This window comes from Pongo pygmaeus, chromosome 14 (genome assembly GCF_028885625.2).
Source record: "Pongo pygmaeus isolate AG05252 chromosome 14, NHGRI_mPonPyg2-v2.0_pri, whole genome shotgun sequence".
NCBI classification, from domain to species: Eukaryota; Metazoa; Chordata; class Mammalia; order Primates; family Hominidae; genus Pongo; species Pongo pygmaeus.
This window is the reverse complement of record NC_072387.2, coordinates 30,373,463-30,389,066: the sequence shown is the minus strand read 5'-3', so window position 1 is coordinate 30,389,066 and position 15,604 is coordinate 30,373,463. Positions and strand designations below refer to the sequence as shown.

General features: G+C 45.1%; 1 protein-coding gene across 2 annotated transcripts in view; it reads right to left on the bottom strand.

Annotated features, from left to right (window-relative positions):
- The window catches only part of SPATA13 (spermatogenesis associated 13), a 327,713-nt gene that overhangs the window by 159,204 nt on the left and 152,905 nt on the right, over window positions 1–15,604 (bottom strand). The window contains exon 5 of one of the 2 annotated variants that reach the window (XM_054445913.2): window positions 1,500–1,545. The exons of the other annotated variant lie outside the window; for it this stretch is intronic. Within the exon in view, the coding sequence (XP_054301888.2) occupies window positions 1,500–1,545 (46 nt within the window). The remainder of the gene's footprint in view (window positions 1–1,499; window positions 1,546–15,604) is intronic. 2 annotated transcript variants of the gene reach the window in all.

The window sequence follows — 15,604 nt, the reverse complement described above, 5'->3', positions numbered from 1 at the left end:
TGGTTTCATTTTTCTGAGGTAATTAGGTAATACAGCACAGAGTTATACCCCGGCCTATTTATTCCAACCCTATGGCCATTTCTGCTCTGATGGGATGTATGCATTTCAGGAAAAAAAAATCAAAAAACAAAAAAGCCTTGTGTTCTGTGAAATTGTGCACAAAAGACAACAGGGCTCATGAAAGTAGGACTGAGACCCCTTGAACCCTGAGGACTTCATCACCAGAGCCCTAACAATAGTAACGATCGTAATCAAAAGACATAGGCAGTTGAAAAGGCACATTAGATTCCTAGCAAGCAACTACAACTGCAAATGCTGTGCAGGAATGTCTTTTAAAAATATGGGAAACGATATGATTCAACAATTTTACCCCTGGGTGTATGCGGAAAAGAACTGAAAGCAGGATCTTTAACAGATATTTGTACACAACATAGTCATGGCAGCATTATTCACAAAAGCCAAAAGACAGAAACAACCCAGGTGTCCAGTGGTGGATGAATGGATTAAAAAAATGTGGTGTATACATACAATAGAATATTAGCCTTAAAAGGAAGGAGAATCAGACACATGCTACAACATGGATGAACCTTCAGGACCTCACGCTAAATGAAATGAACCAATCACAAAAAGACCAATCCTGTACGATTCCACTGATATGAGGTATCTAGAGCAGTCAAGCTCAGAGAAGGAAAGTAGAATGGTGTCTGCCAGGGGCTGGAGTAGGGGTGTGGAGGGAATGGGGAGTTAATGTTTAATGGGTACAGGGTTTCAGTTTCAGCTCTGGAGATGGATGGTGGTGTTGGTTGCACAGCAATATAAATGTACTCAATACACTTAAACATGGTTAAGATGGTATATTTTGTTCCGTATATTTACTACAAGTTTTTTTAAAAGGTGTGGGTGGCTTCCTGGAAGGGGCTTAACAGCTTGAGAGTTGACACTGCTGAGATATGAAGACAAGGGCAAAATGCTCCCAGATTGAGAGCACCCAGCAATCACCACTTCCAAGGGAGAAGGGAGCACACAGAAGAGAGTGGATAGACAAGCTTGGCCAGCATTAACATGTAGGGCAGAAATTGCTATGAATCAGCACAACTTTCACATGATAGTGACATTCTGCCCCTATTTACCAGTCACCTACAAGCTAAATTACAGAAACTCACATTTAGCAAAGCAGACTACACTCACTGTCATGGCCCAGTTACTCAATACGGTCATCGTTCTATCTCCTTTCCACCTTCTCTGCATCCTGTTCTGCCTAAAGTATGAGACACGCATCACACATACCACCAGGTCAATTAATCAGAGTAGTCTTCTTGAAACAATTTTAATTATAAGTTGAAAAAGCATTCCATTCTTGACGGTAAGAAAAAAATTATCTGAACAATCAGATATCATCTTCCATCCAATGCATGCTTGGAGTTATGGGCAGCGGAAAATAATAAACACATCCAGAGGCCTATTGGGCAATGAATTTATTGACATATTTCAAGACTCACCAAGATGTTTTCTTCTCTTTATTTCCAAGTGAAAGGCATAGTTTTTCTAGGAAAAAAAAATTCATGTCTGAATGAGATTTTTTAAAAGACTGGAGCTTGTAAAATGTTCAAAATTGGCGGGGGAGGGGTGGGGCGGGGGCGGGGGCGGTGGTAAAGAAATCTCAGTCCGTCTGGGAGATAGGATATTCCGTAGTGTGTAGAGGGCATTTGAGACTGCAGGAAGCATAGCTGACTACGATGGAAAATGCTTTAGACACAAAGGTATATACTAATTAAATGTATAACATAATCATGGCATTCACATATCTCTAACCTGTGACAAGTAAGAGAAGTATTGGCATTTTTTTAAATTGCTGTGCATTTCCATTTCCTTAGTGCCCTGTAAAAGAACATTTTAGAGGGCATTTATAGCCTACTTTCCTCTGTGTTAATTATCATACAGGTTTATGTATTATTTCTTATCTATGTAGATAAGATTATAGAGTACTTAGTTATGTATCGCCCTAGCAATTTTAGTTACCAATTCCTATCTTTAAATGAAAGCCAACGAATTTCTTGCAGGCCTGCCTGCATGGAAGCAGCTAAATGATCACAAGGGTACTCGGTGAGCTGGCCTGGCTGTAGGGAGAGGAGTTGGAATTGGAGGACTAACTGTATCTGGCTTACAGAGTCTGACCTCCCTTTCACAATGGGAATAGCCTTGTCAGTGGGGCTGGAGTGACTGGATTTAATTGGCTTCAGTCCCTGGAAGTTAACTATGAATTAGGCTGGCTTTGCCAATGGGATCAAGATACCCAAGTCTGTTGACTGAGACCCCCTCTATCCTAAATAGAAAGTGGATAGGTGCTGCCTAAAATACCATTTCTCCTGTGTATCACCCTCCCCTCCTGCTTAATCAGCAAAGATTCCCAAATCCAAATTCTTCCTAGCTGCCAAAGCTCTCCAGAGAGGGACCTTGTGCTACCTGTTCAGTCCAAGTGTCTGCTGCTCCCCACCACATTCAGCTGCAGACAGATTGGCCCCCGCAGTCTATGCCTGTAGACTTGGTCGGGAGTGCTTGTCCCCCTTCTTTCTCACATATGGAATAGGCTCCTTCCCTCCATCAGCATAGAGCTCTCTCTCCTCCAAGCCCCAGCCGCGCTCTGTCTCCACTGTGAAGTCTTGGCCAATGCTGTCCACAACGATGTTTTCCCTGTCTTAGTCTCCTTCACACCCTCCTAGCAGCATCACCAGTTTGAAAGTTAGCTGTTCTGTATTTATTGATCATGCACAATTCTCTCCACCTGAGCTGTGTTTCCACTTCCTTAGCCTCACCTCAGTTACTAATACTGTCATTCCCCAAACTGTAACTTGAGAATTGCAGGAAGAGTTCCCCAGTCCCTACTTTGTTCTAATCTAGCTACACAAATGCTGTTATTCAGGCACCACCGCCACCCCTCTGACTCTTCTTACTGAGGCCTGGAGTACTTTCATTACATCTGTTACCAGCTCACTCGGTTTATGTCCTCTGTGGACTCACATGAACTGAGAACAATCAGAGGAACGTGCTGGTAGGGATGCTACAGACAGCTTCCTTTCCCCTGCAGGGACATACTTTAAACCTTGTTCAAAGCCCCTGAAAAGTCCTGTTTGGCTGGAATCCTCTGACTCTTTCACAATGCCACCACTGTTAGTAACAGCCCTAATTAATACCTTCAATAGAAAAATGAAGTTAGACCTTTGCCTCTGTCTACTTGGTATTTTGTGGCTGTTGTAAAAAATCAGATTCTTTCAGGGCAGTAGGATTTATGCATTTTAATCAAGTGCCTTTCACACTGTCTCTTTCTGACACCCCCAGCATCTAAATTACAAAGTGATGTCAGTATTGCCAGGAAGTTGAAAAGAAGGTGGCTACAACAGTTTCCTTTGACTTGCCCACTTCAGAAATAGTGTGCCATTTGGTTAATTGCTCTAACTGCTCATTCTAACTGTATTCACAATGTCCCTTTCCTCTACCTGCCTCCCACCGTATCACTACCCAAGGGACCTCTGTGTCCTCACCCTCCATTTGGTCATAGGTCTAATAAAATGTTCATCCGAATTTGGAAGGAATGAAGGATTTATTGGAAAGTGGGCAGCATCTTAGGCCAAGGGGAAAGCTCTGAGCAGAAACTGGAAGACAAAGGCAAGGAGGTGGATGGCCAGGAGGGTGCAGGGATTCACTCAGCATCCCGTACTGCACAAGACTGCCACCAGAACCTGGAGCCCTAGTCTCTGCCTCTTCCGACCCTGGTCAAGAAAACACCAACTACGCCACGCTGGCCGAAGTCTGGAAAGGTGGGATCCTTTCTCGGTGGCTGCTGCAGCTGGGCTGGTGTGCTGCAACCCGGACGGAGCTGAGTGAGGGGCACAATGGCAGCAACTTGCAGGCACCAAAGAGCCTCCAAGAGCTGCTCAGCGGTGCCTGATCAAAGCTTGTCCGGGCCAGTGCTTGTGCACTGTGTATGCTGTGCGACAACCAGGAGGGAGAGCTGGGTTTTGCCATCCTCCAACGCTTCTTAAATAGGAAACTTTTTGGGTAGCACCTGGCCCAGTTCCTGGAACACAGAAGGTGCTGAGTGATATTAGTTTCATTCGCTCATCTTGTCTCTTGGGCATGGAATAGAGTATACAAGTGCTCTTTCATTATCCATCTTGATGTGGGAAGCTGGGGCAGGGGAAGACGAGTACCCGCTCTCGACTCTCGTCCTTCGGCGTGACGTTCATGACTCTCGTCCTTCGGCGTGGCGTTCGTGACTCTCGTCCTTCGGCGTGGCGTTCGTGACTCTCGTCCTTCGGCGTGGCGTTCGTGACTCTCGTCCTTCGGCGTGACGTTCGTGACTCTTGTCCTTCGGTGTGATGTTCATGATGTACATGAGGCATGCGGGAGAGTGGATCACAGCATTGGACAGCCTGGGTCCAAGTCCTGACTCGCCCACCTACAGTTACATCCCAAGAGGCAGGGGCTTAGCATCTTTGGGAACTGAGTTTCTCCTCTGCGAAGTGGGATCACAATAATGACCTTGCAGATCCCACTGGGGCCGCTGAGTTAGTGCATGTTCAGCTTATGAACACTCACAGTCAGGGGTGTGGTGGGAGGCTCTCTGTTCTCCCCACTCTACGTGCTATGAGTTTTTCTGGCCAACCCTGGGTGGCCTTTCTCACCTGTGACCTCTCATCATAGGCCTTGTGGTTTCAGGGCAACCACATGAGATAGGTGTTCCTTTTCCCATTTTGCAGATGAGGACATTAGAAGAATAACTTGCCTAAGGTCATCTGGCCAGAGAGAAAGTGTTACATGTTCCTCCAAGTAAGCCCTTTCTCCTAGTCTTAGAGGTCACCATCTCAGAACCTCTGGGACTATCTATAGCAAGACATGGCATCAAGTAGCCAGACAATTTCTGAAAAAGGCTCAGCCCCCACTGTTAGATGTTCTGTGGTTCCCCTGGAGGACGTTTCGGGTTCCCTGTGGGTGGTATCAGGATGTCCCCAGAGCTCAGGTCACTCATCTCTCTCCATAACTGACAGCAGAGTTGGAAAGCCTGGGAAAAAAAGACTTCTACTTGGAAAGGAGCAACTTTTTAAGTTAGAAAACACATTTTTCTTTTCTGCTTTTGGTCACTCATCTTTGCAAAACTAGGAGTAACTATCAATTTATCCAAAATATAAAAAAACATAGGAATGAGAGCGCTGCCAGCAGCTGCGGATTTTTATCAACACAAAACCTCTATTCTAATGCCTTCCCCCTTGCAACCCTGCTCCAGGTACTACTTAGGATTTTTACTTTAATATTGGGGAAAAATGGGAGAAGTAAAATGAGAAAGGAGGAAGGGGCAATGTAGGTGTCCCTCCCATATTTCTGGGCACTTGCAGTTGCCTTAAACACCAGGGGCTTCCGTCTAGACTTCCTGCTTCCTGCCCACTGACTCCTTGTCTGCAGGCTTTCTCTGGTTTGGACCAGGCCAAAATGCCAGAAAAGGAACGTCCTGGGGAGCACCCTCACCCAGTGGTGGATGGAGACTGAAGATGAGGCACCAGCCTTCCCTCCCTTCCTGCCTCTTGCCTGCTGCCCGGCAGGTGCTTCCTGGGATCACCTCCTAAAGAAACAACTTGGACTCAAGCCATTGTCTCAGGGTCAGCTTCTGTGTGAACCCAACCTCTGAAGCAGTTTGTAACCAGTGAGAGGCTGGGCATGGACAGAGAGCTGCTTCAGCCCTGCAAGAAAGGAGAAGGCCCTGGCTGACATGAGGATGACCAGCCCAGTCTTTCCGCGGGCTCCCCAGGGGCAGGGAAATAAACACTCTTCCAACGGAATCCTGGCCCATGAATTATGATTCCAAATGCCTAAGCCTTTTGAGTGACCTACCAAATGCCTGAGAAAGAAAAAGAATATAAAACGCCAAGAGAAGGTTAAGGAGAAAAAGAAGGAGAAGGAGAAGGGAGGAGAAAGAAGGAAGAGGAAGAGGAAGAATGATGAGGAAGAGGAAAGGGGGAGGAGGAAAAAAAGTTGTTGAAGAGTAGTAATTACCTCTTAAAGAAAAGCTCCAATATACACACAAAAAAGTCAAGGAAAAACATTTCCCATGCACTGGGAAGGTGCAGCATCTGTTCTGTGATATTTCTGCCCCCAAATGCAATAACCTCAATCTAACAGGAGAAAACATCAGACAAACCAAAACTGAGGGGGGAGAAATGGGCTGGTGCTCTTCAAAAGTGTCAAGGTCATGAAAGACAAAGAAAAACTAAAGAACTGTAACATTTGGAGAAAACAGTTTAGTTTGACAACTGACTGGAATGTGGGATCCTGCACTGTAACCTGAATCAGCAAAAGGATGCAAGTGGGAAAATCAGCAGATTCTGAATAAAGCCTGTAGACTAGTAGATAGTCTTTGTATGGATGTTAATATCCTGGTTTTAATCAGTGCACTGTGGTTATGACAGATGTTAATATTGGCGGGGGGTGGGGGGGGCACTGGGAGAAGGATACATGAGAACCCTCTATCCTATTTTTAGCATAAAAAAGCTAAAAAAAAAAAAACCTTTCCCTACAAATGATTAATACTGTCCAAGATTGCTCTAATATCAGGACTGTAAACCACAATTATTGAAAGCTTGATGGATTGTTTCTGGAAAAAAGGAAAAAGACACTGTGCAGTCTACTTCAAGGTTCATCTGAGAGGCCCTAGTGAGGTGAGTAAACAGCAACATGAAGACCTGACTCCATTTGCACGCCCAGTTAAATGGCAGCAGTGAAGAAAAGAATACCAGACTGCCCTAAAGTAATGGTTAGCCTACCCTGAGACAGCACATTATTACCCTTGAAGTGATGCATGAATTAGAAAAAATAACAATGTTCACTTAATGATAGCTCTCGATCTTTCTTAGCCACGGGAGGCTCCCTAGCTATTTCTATGAAAAGCAGCAATGTTTATGGGTAGCCCCATTTGTTACTTAACTAACAACCATTCCATACCCCCTGCGTGGCAGGTGCTGGGCTGCAAGGATGAACATGACTCGTGCCCTTCCCTCATGAAGTACTCATGTTATCACAGGGACTGCCCTAGTGATTGTTATCTGGATAAGCTCTATAACAGAGGAACATGCAGAAGGTTTTGGGATCATAGGAGAGAGAAGGATTAGAGCTCAGTTGGAGGAGTCAAGGAAGGCTTTGAGGAGTAAGTAGGACCCTGTCAGGCACAGCAGATAGGAGGGAAGCAGGAAAAGGCAGAAGATTCAAACGCATTAGCAAGGCCCAACGTCAAAAAGTGACCTTCACTAGAATTCCTCGGAGCACTCAGTAAGTTAATTAATTAATTAATTATTTGTAGGGTTAATTAATTATCTGGATCTCACTATGTTGCCCAGGCTGGTCTGGAACTCCTGGTCCCAAGTGATCCTCCCACCTTCGCCTCCTAAAGTGTCGGAATTACAGGCTTGGACCATGTAGAGCCTAATTTCTTTTCTTTTTTTTTTTTTTTTTTTGAGCCAGAGTCTCGCTCTGCCACCGAAGCTGGAGTGCAGTGGTATGATCTTGCTCATTGCAACTTCTGTCTCCTGGGTTCAAGCAATTCTCCTGCCTCAGCCTCCTGAGTAGCTGGGATTACCGGTGCTCACTACCATGCCTGGCTAATTTTTGTATTTTTAGTAGAGAGAGGGTTTCACCTTGTTGGCCAAGCTGGTCTCGAACTCCTGACCTCAGGTGATTTGCCCACCTGTAATCCCAAAGTGCTGGGGTTACAGGCGTGAGCCACAGTGGCCAGCCAGGCTTAATTTTTAAAATATTCTCCTTTACGATTATATGAAACAGGTAAGCTTTACTGGTTTTAATGTTAAAAATGAGGCAGACATTCATCAAAGAAGTGAATCCTGGTGTCCATCACTAATGAAGTTAGAAAACCCAGAATTCATGGGTTCACTTCATTATATAATACTAACGTTCTTGGCTCTTTAACTTAAATACGCTGCAGTTTCACAAATAATCCCTGCATTAGTTGCAGTCCCGTGTGCTTAATAAAGCTTGAGAGCTGTCTCAGAAGGACATGCACAAGAGCAGGGGCACACATGAGACTGAGCTTTGAAGAGGAACGTTTGACTCTGTAGGGAGAGGCTGAATTTTGATCCAAACAGCTCTGCTTCTGCACGTGACCCTTGTGTTTGGGGTTCCAGAATCGCTTAACCTAGGTTCCACCAAATTTCTTATTTATAAAGGTTTTTGAAAATGAAAACTCTATACTTGAATTACTAGTTCCACTTCCAGCTTCAATGAACCTTTTATATTTTGAAAATATCCTCTCTGTCTGCTGGGACAACAAACTATGAACTTATTTCCTGAGCATCTCAGCATGTATCAGAGCTCTTGACCTCCCCAGAACCCACCGTGGTGTTCACAGATTACAATGATTTGAATATAAACGAACTTTAACCTAAACAACTAGGCTTGCATTTATAAACACAACATGGAAGAACTGTGTACCCCTACAATGGATTTAACTTATTATGGCATTTGCAGTCCTAGGTTATTAGCACTGGCAGGAGCCTTAGAGATGGGTATACTTTGCATGTTACAGATTTTTTTTTTTTTTTTTTTTTTGAGACGGAGTCACCCAGACTGGAGTACAGTGGCACGACCTCGGCTCACTTCCAAGCTCTGCCTCCCGGGTTCACACCATTCTCCTGCCTCAGTCTCCCAAGTAGCTGGAACTACAGGCACCTGCCACCACGCCCAGCTAATTTTTTGAATTTTTTAGTAGAGACAGGGTTTCACCATGTTAGGCAGGATGGTCTAGATCTCCTGACCTCGTGATCTGCCTTCCTTGGCCTCCCAAAGTGCTGGGATTACAGACGTGAGCCACCACGCCCGGCCTGCATGTTACAGATTTTGAAACAAAAACAGGTACATCAATTAAGCAAATCGTTCTACATCATGTAGCTAAGCAGTGCCACGGCGAGAAATAAACCCAGAGCACCTTCCTAACTTACCAAGCTCAGAGAGGGTTTCTGTAGTTCCACTCAGTGTTTAGTAACTAGTGTTCTGAAATCTTAACAACCAATGTACATGTTTTTAAAATCCAAGTAGTTGAAAATTTGGAGGACACGGCTTTCTGCAGCACCTTCATATAACAGATGGTAATAAACCTACAAGGATTCTCCTCTGTGATTGTACCAGTCACCTGCCAGTGATACAATCCCAGAGGAGAATCGGTGTGGGTTTTTGCTTCTTCTCTGTCAGAACATCCTGTTCGTATTTTCTTTTTAAGTGTTGTTGTGGGCTGAACAGTGCCCCTACCACGAGGTAAACTGGAGTCTCAATCTCTGTGAATGGGACCTTATTCGGAAATGGGTCCCTGCAGATGTAGTCCAGTTAAGAGGGGTCATACTGGAGTAGTGTGGACCCTAAACTGACTGGTGTCCTTATAAGAGGAGGGAGATTTGGACTCAGAGACACATGGGAAAAAGCTGTGTGAAGACAGAGGCAGAGACTGGAATGATGCATGTGTAGACCCAGGAACAGCAAGGATTCCTAGCAACCAGTGGAAGATGGAAGAGGCGAGGAAGGATGCACCCCCGGAGCTGTCAGAGCACAACTCTGCTGACATGTCCCAAAGTGTGAGAGAATTCATTTATGTTGCTTTAAGCATTCATTTATGTTGCTTTATAATAATTTGTTTTAGCAGCCCTAGGAAATAACATGTTTATTAAATAAGATGTTAAAATTGAATAATACTCCACTAGGTGAAGGATATGAAAAGATATTTTAGGCCTGGCATGGTGTCTCATGCCTGTGTTCCCAGCACTTTGGGAGGCCAAGGCAGGAGGATTACTTGAACCCAGGAGTTTGAGACCAGCCTGAGCAGCATAGCGAGAGCCCATCTCTATTTAAAAAAAAAAAAAAATTAGCCAGGCATGATGGCACAAGCCTGTAGTCCCAGTTACTCAGGAGGCTGAGGTGGGAGAATCACTTAGCCCAGGAGTTCAAGGCTGCAGTGAGCTGTGATAGCGCCACTATACTCCAGCCTAGGTGACATAGTGAGAATCCATCTCTAAAATAAATTAAAAAATAAAAAAGATCTTTTACAACCAAAAAAATTATAATTATTAAATTAACATAAGAAAAAGATATTTGCTAATTATTAAAGAAATGTACGTTATAAAACCAATGCAGTAGTCCTTTTATTAAAGTAGCAAAAATTCAACATCACGTCAATGTTCAATAGCAGTTCCAGTTCTAGGAAAACTGACGCACTAAACCCCTACTGGAGAAAATATAGACTTTGTACAAGCTTCCCAAGAAACAATTTAATAATACTAATTCAGTAAAACCTTTTTTTTTTTTTTGAGACAGAGTCTTGCTCTGTCCCCTGGGCTGGAGTGCAATGGTGCATCCCAGCTTACTGCAACCTCTGCCTTCTGAGTTCAAACAATTCTCTTGCCTCAGCCTCCCGAGTAGCTGGGATTACAGGCACGTGCCACCACGCCCAGCTGAGTTTTGTATATTTTTTTAGTAGAGATGGGGTTTCACCATGTTGGCAAGGCTGGTCTTGAATTCCTGACCTCAGGTGATCCACTCACCTGGCCTCCCAAAGTGCTGGGATTACATGCATGAGCCACCTTGCCTGGCCCAGTAAAACTTTTATAATCATCTCTGGGCAACTGACCAGATTCAAACGATGCAGAGTAAAATTTCAAGAACACACAATAACAACTAGTCATCAAACATCACTGGGGGTCAGGCTTTATCAAGTAGAGATGTTTAGTTACCCATCTCTCTGACTCTCCTTGGTCTTATGTCCAAACCTCTGATGACACACATAAAATAGTCAGAGAGCACAGTATTTCTTGACCATACTTACTGTTACTTTTGGGTTTTTTTGGAGACAGAGTCTCACTCTGTTGCCCAGGCTGGAGTGCATTAGCATGATCTTGGCTCACTGCAACCTCCGCCCCCCAGGCTCAAGTAATTCTCCTGTCTCAGCCGCACGAGTAGCTGGGATTAGAGGCATGCGTACCACGCTTGGCTAATTTTTGTATTTTTTGTAGTGGCGGGGTTTCACCATGTTGGCCAGACTGGCCTCAAACTCCTGGCCTCAAGTGATCCTCCCACCTCAGCCTCCCAAAGTGCTGGATCACGTGGGTGTGAGCCACTGCCCATAGACTTAGTTACTTCTTGATAATATGTAAGCAGAATGTAAAGAAGGTTTTAAGTATTTTTAGTTTTCTGTATATTATGGTGTTTTGACATCTTAAAAATCCTTTCTGGCTGAAGAGAGACTGCCCCTTTCGGGACTAGTAAATTCTTAGAGACAGCAAAGGCCCAGCCAGGAGCATGTCCTGGCCCTGCAAGGAGCAGGCCCCTGGCAAACCCAGGGCTGGAGCCCATGTCTTCTTCTTTCAGTTCAGCGGCCTTTCACCCCAACTGAAGCCTGAAGGGGTGAAATAATTTTGCCAAGTTCACACAGTGATTACCAGATGTCAACACCTGTCTCTAATGCACATGACCTTGTCTCTCATAAAAATAAAGAACATATTTAAGCAAATTTGCATCCACAATTCAGACTTGCTGCTTCCAAATCCATTTATCCATTCACACTCCTTAAATATTTCCTGTGGGCCTACTATGTGCCAGTCTTGTGCTAGGGCCTATCTCTCAGAGGCCAGTAGGCCCAGAGAATCCACAACGTTGGTGAACATCGTGGCCCCAAAGCTGAGCCCATCAAATTAGCTTTGGGAAGTCTATATACAGAATTCATCTGACAGTTTTTTTCTGAGCATTTCCTAGTTCTCTTTCTTTCCTTTCTTTCCCTCCCTCCCTCTCTCTCTCTCTCTTTCTTCTCTTTCATTCTTTTTTTTGACTAAAGTTTCACTCTTGTTACCCAGGCTGGAGTGCAATGGCATGATCTCAGCTCACTGCAACCTCTGCCTCCTTGGTTCAAGCAGTTCTCCTGCCCCAGCCTCCCGAGTAGCTGGGATTACAGGCATGCGCCACCACCCTTGGCTAATTTTGTATTTTTAGTAGAGATGGAGTTTCTCTCTGGTCTCTTTCAGGCTGCTCCCAAACTCCCGACCTCAGGTGATCCACCCACCTCTGCCTCCCAAAGTGCTGGGATTACAGGCATAAGCCACATGATTGTTTATTTAAAAATAAGGAATTTTTGTGGCCTGGCAATGAAAGACCATTCAGAAGCTCAGATGAATAATTTCCTGTTAATAATCTTCTTAGGAAAACTTCTCTCCCACACCAGCCCAACTGAGTTTCATGCTCTCTCAGCAACTTCTGAGGCTGCTGCTGGTTCAAGGCAACCAAGAGGTTAATTCTGCTCAGGAAAGTGAACACTGTGTTTCCAGAAGATCATATTGATTCACTTAAAAATAAATATCCCAGCCCTCCTTTTCTTTCACATTATGCTAAATTTGCAAACTTTTGTGAGGCTAATATGCCTGCCTCAGGTCAGGCTGAGGAATCACTCCAGAGGATCCTAAGCTTGCAAGCATTTACTCTCAGTAAATACACTGGCATTTCCTTACAGTTCCCCTCACCCAGCAGTAATTCTAAAGATTAGCAAAAAGCTCATAGTTGGAGAAAATAAACTCTATCTAAAAATACTCTTTTTTTTTTTTTTTTTTTTTTTTGAGATGGAGTCTCGCTCTGCAGCTCAGGCAGGAGTGTAGTAGTGCGATCTCGGCTCACTGCAAGCTCCGCCTCCTGGGTTCATGCCATTCTCCTGCCTCAGCCTCCCGAGTAGCTGGACAACAGGCGCCTGCCACCATGCCCGGCTAATCTTTTGTATTTCTTAGTAGAGACGGGGTTTCACTGTGTTAGCCAGGATGGTCTTGATCTCCTGACCTCATGATCTGCCCGCCTCAGCCTCCCAAAGTGCTGGGATTACAGGCGTGAGCCACCGCACCGGGACCTAAAAATACTCTTAAAGAGTGAAAGTGAGGCACATTATATAATTTTCAATCTTGCTGTGAACAGATATGATTTTAGAGGATACCCAGCTTTCAAACTTCTATCAAAAATACATATGTTCAAAATTGTTGTACTGTCTCTTTCCTAATTACTGCACATCAGAGGAAAAGATGAGAGAAGAAAAAGTATTTTTTTTTGAATAATGAATGTATTCATTTGTTAGGGTTGTCTTAACAAAGTATCACAAGCTAGGTGGCTTATACAACAGAAATTTATTTTCCTGCAGCTCTGGAGTTGAGAAGTTTGAGAGATCAAGGCATTGGCAGGGCTGTTTCTTTCTGGAGGCTATGAGGGAGAATCTATCCCTGTCTTTTCTTTCTGGCTTGTAGATGGCCATCTTGTTCCTGCGTCTCATGACATCATCTTCCTTCTATGCATAACTTTGTGTCTAAGTCTCCTCTTTTTTAAGGACACCAGTCATATGGGATTACAGCCCGCCTTAATGACTTCATCTTAACTAATTACCTCTGCAATGATCTTATTGTCAAATAAGGTCACATCCTGACGTTCTGGAAATTAGGACTTCAACATACTAAATTTTGGGGGACACATTCTGTCCATAACAATGAGTGAAGCCATCCTGAGGCCATAAAATCACTGAACAAAGCCTTCATGTTTTCTAGGCTCAGGGAGCAATGTTAGTGCTGGTGAGGGCTGGAACAGTGGGTCACGACCAGCTGCTCTTACAAGTCAGTGGTTCTTAAATTAGTAAAAGCCACTCTGGTCTATCAAGATGGCATATCCAGGGTCTCTACTGATGTTTCCCTGCTACTCTCTGTGCTAAAAAAACAAATCAATTTTCCTCTCTCCTGGAAGCATTTCCCATTGGGACCCTTTGCTAATCCAGGCCTGGCTTAAACTGCCAAAAAGAGATGTGCTGCTCTCGGCATCCATACAACCTCTATGTAGCAGGCGCACCCCCACCCATCTGCCTCTGTGATAAATAACGGCAAGAAGTCAGCCAGGGGCTTGTTCGATGCCCTGAGCAGCGCACCAGAATCTTCCAGAGCATAACTACTCACTGGGAAGGGGGCCAGGGCTTACACTTTTCCTGGTGTGGTTTTAGGGTACTTGGAAAAGCCCCAGAAACCAACATATCAAATCTACTAGGCACTGTCTACCATTACTCCCTGCATAAAGGCAGTGAGGTCCTCATGCTGAGGAGAGAAATTCATTGGCCCAAAACCACAGCCAAGGACACAGCTTTTGTAGCTCTCTTGGCATTCCTCACCTGGCAGAGTTCTATCTGGGTACCATTCTACCTTGTCACTCCGTTTGGACCATTTGCTACACCTTCCTACCTGCTCCCCACCTCCCGCCAGCAACCACACTTAGCACAACCTCTGGAGGGCATGCAGAAAGAGCCTTCCCCCAGGTGCTGGAGCCAGCCCCCTCCTCAGACAGGATACATGAAGCGTTGCTCGCGAAATCCCCACTCTGGATGCGCTGTCTGATTCTACGCAGGCTGTCACTTCTTCTGGAGGCCACATCCCAGGGACTCACTCTAGTGCCGATGATTGCCCTGTCCCCTTGCCCCTTTGGACCATAACTCTGTGTTCTCTTGCGATCTCCTTTTTGTGGCCCCGGCACTATCCTGCCTCTCCTCCCCTGTGCTCTGGTTCTGTAGGTATGGCCAGCTTCCCCCACAGCCGTCTGCTAACATCTCTGCTGGACTCAGCTCAGCTCAGCTCAGCTGGGCCTCCCTGTGCTGCACTCCACTTCCTCACGTTATGGTCCATCCCACACACATCTTTACGCCTACCTACCACCTGTTGCCTGTCTCTAGCTATTGTGTTTTACCTGCATGACTTGCTTGTTTTCCCCCACTTTCAGGCATCCCTAGCACCTGCCCCAGCTCAGCAGGGGTATCTAGTTCCAGGGCTGACCCTGTCTGTCCTTCCTGCGCCCACTGACATTAAGCTTTCTGTAGCTATGGGCAAAGGCATTGAAATTTACAACGTTTAAATACACAGAGAAATATAACTTTATTTTCTACAATAGATCTCAAATGTCCCAGGAGCTGCTATTTCCAATTGGGCTTACACAATCTCTACCAGGTGAACTTAATCTCATTGGGCTAAGTACTTAGTGTTTCACATTTCTCTTTCCCTTCAACCTGTGCAGAGAGGAAGTTTTGTGGTGGGGCTGTTTGATCTCTGTGCTATCATCTGGTCTGTATAGGCTGCACAGTCTAATCCCACTGGGCCTTTGGGTACCAGGATCTCTGGCTACATCTGCGGCTGGACCCACCTGCCCGCTGGAAATATGTGGGAATCCATTGCTAATGTTGGCTCCTTCCCTGGCCTCAACTGTCATATCATCTCCAGGTGTGCTACGTATGAAGGTTCCTTTCCTAGACTTGTCTTTGTTTTTATTTGTTTGTTTTTTGTTTGTTTTTGAGACAGAGTCTCACTCTGTTGCCCAGGCTGGAAGTGCAGTGGTGCAATCTTGGCCCACTGCAATCTCCGCCTCCCAGGTTCAAGTGATTCTTGTGCCCTCATTGTACCGAGTAGCTGGAACTACAGACGTGTGCCACCACGACTGGCTAATTTTTGTATCTGTAGTAGAAATAGGGTTTCATCATGTTGGCCAGGCTGGTCTCAAACTCTTGACCTCAGGT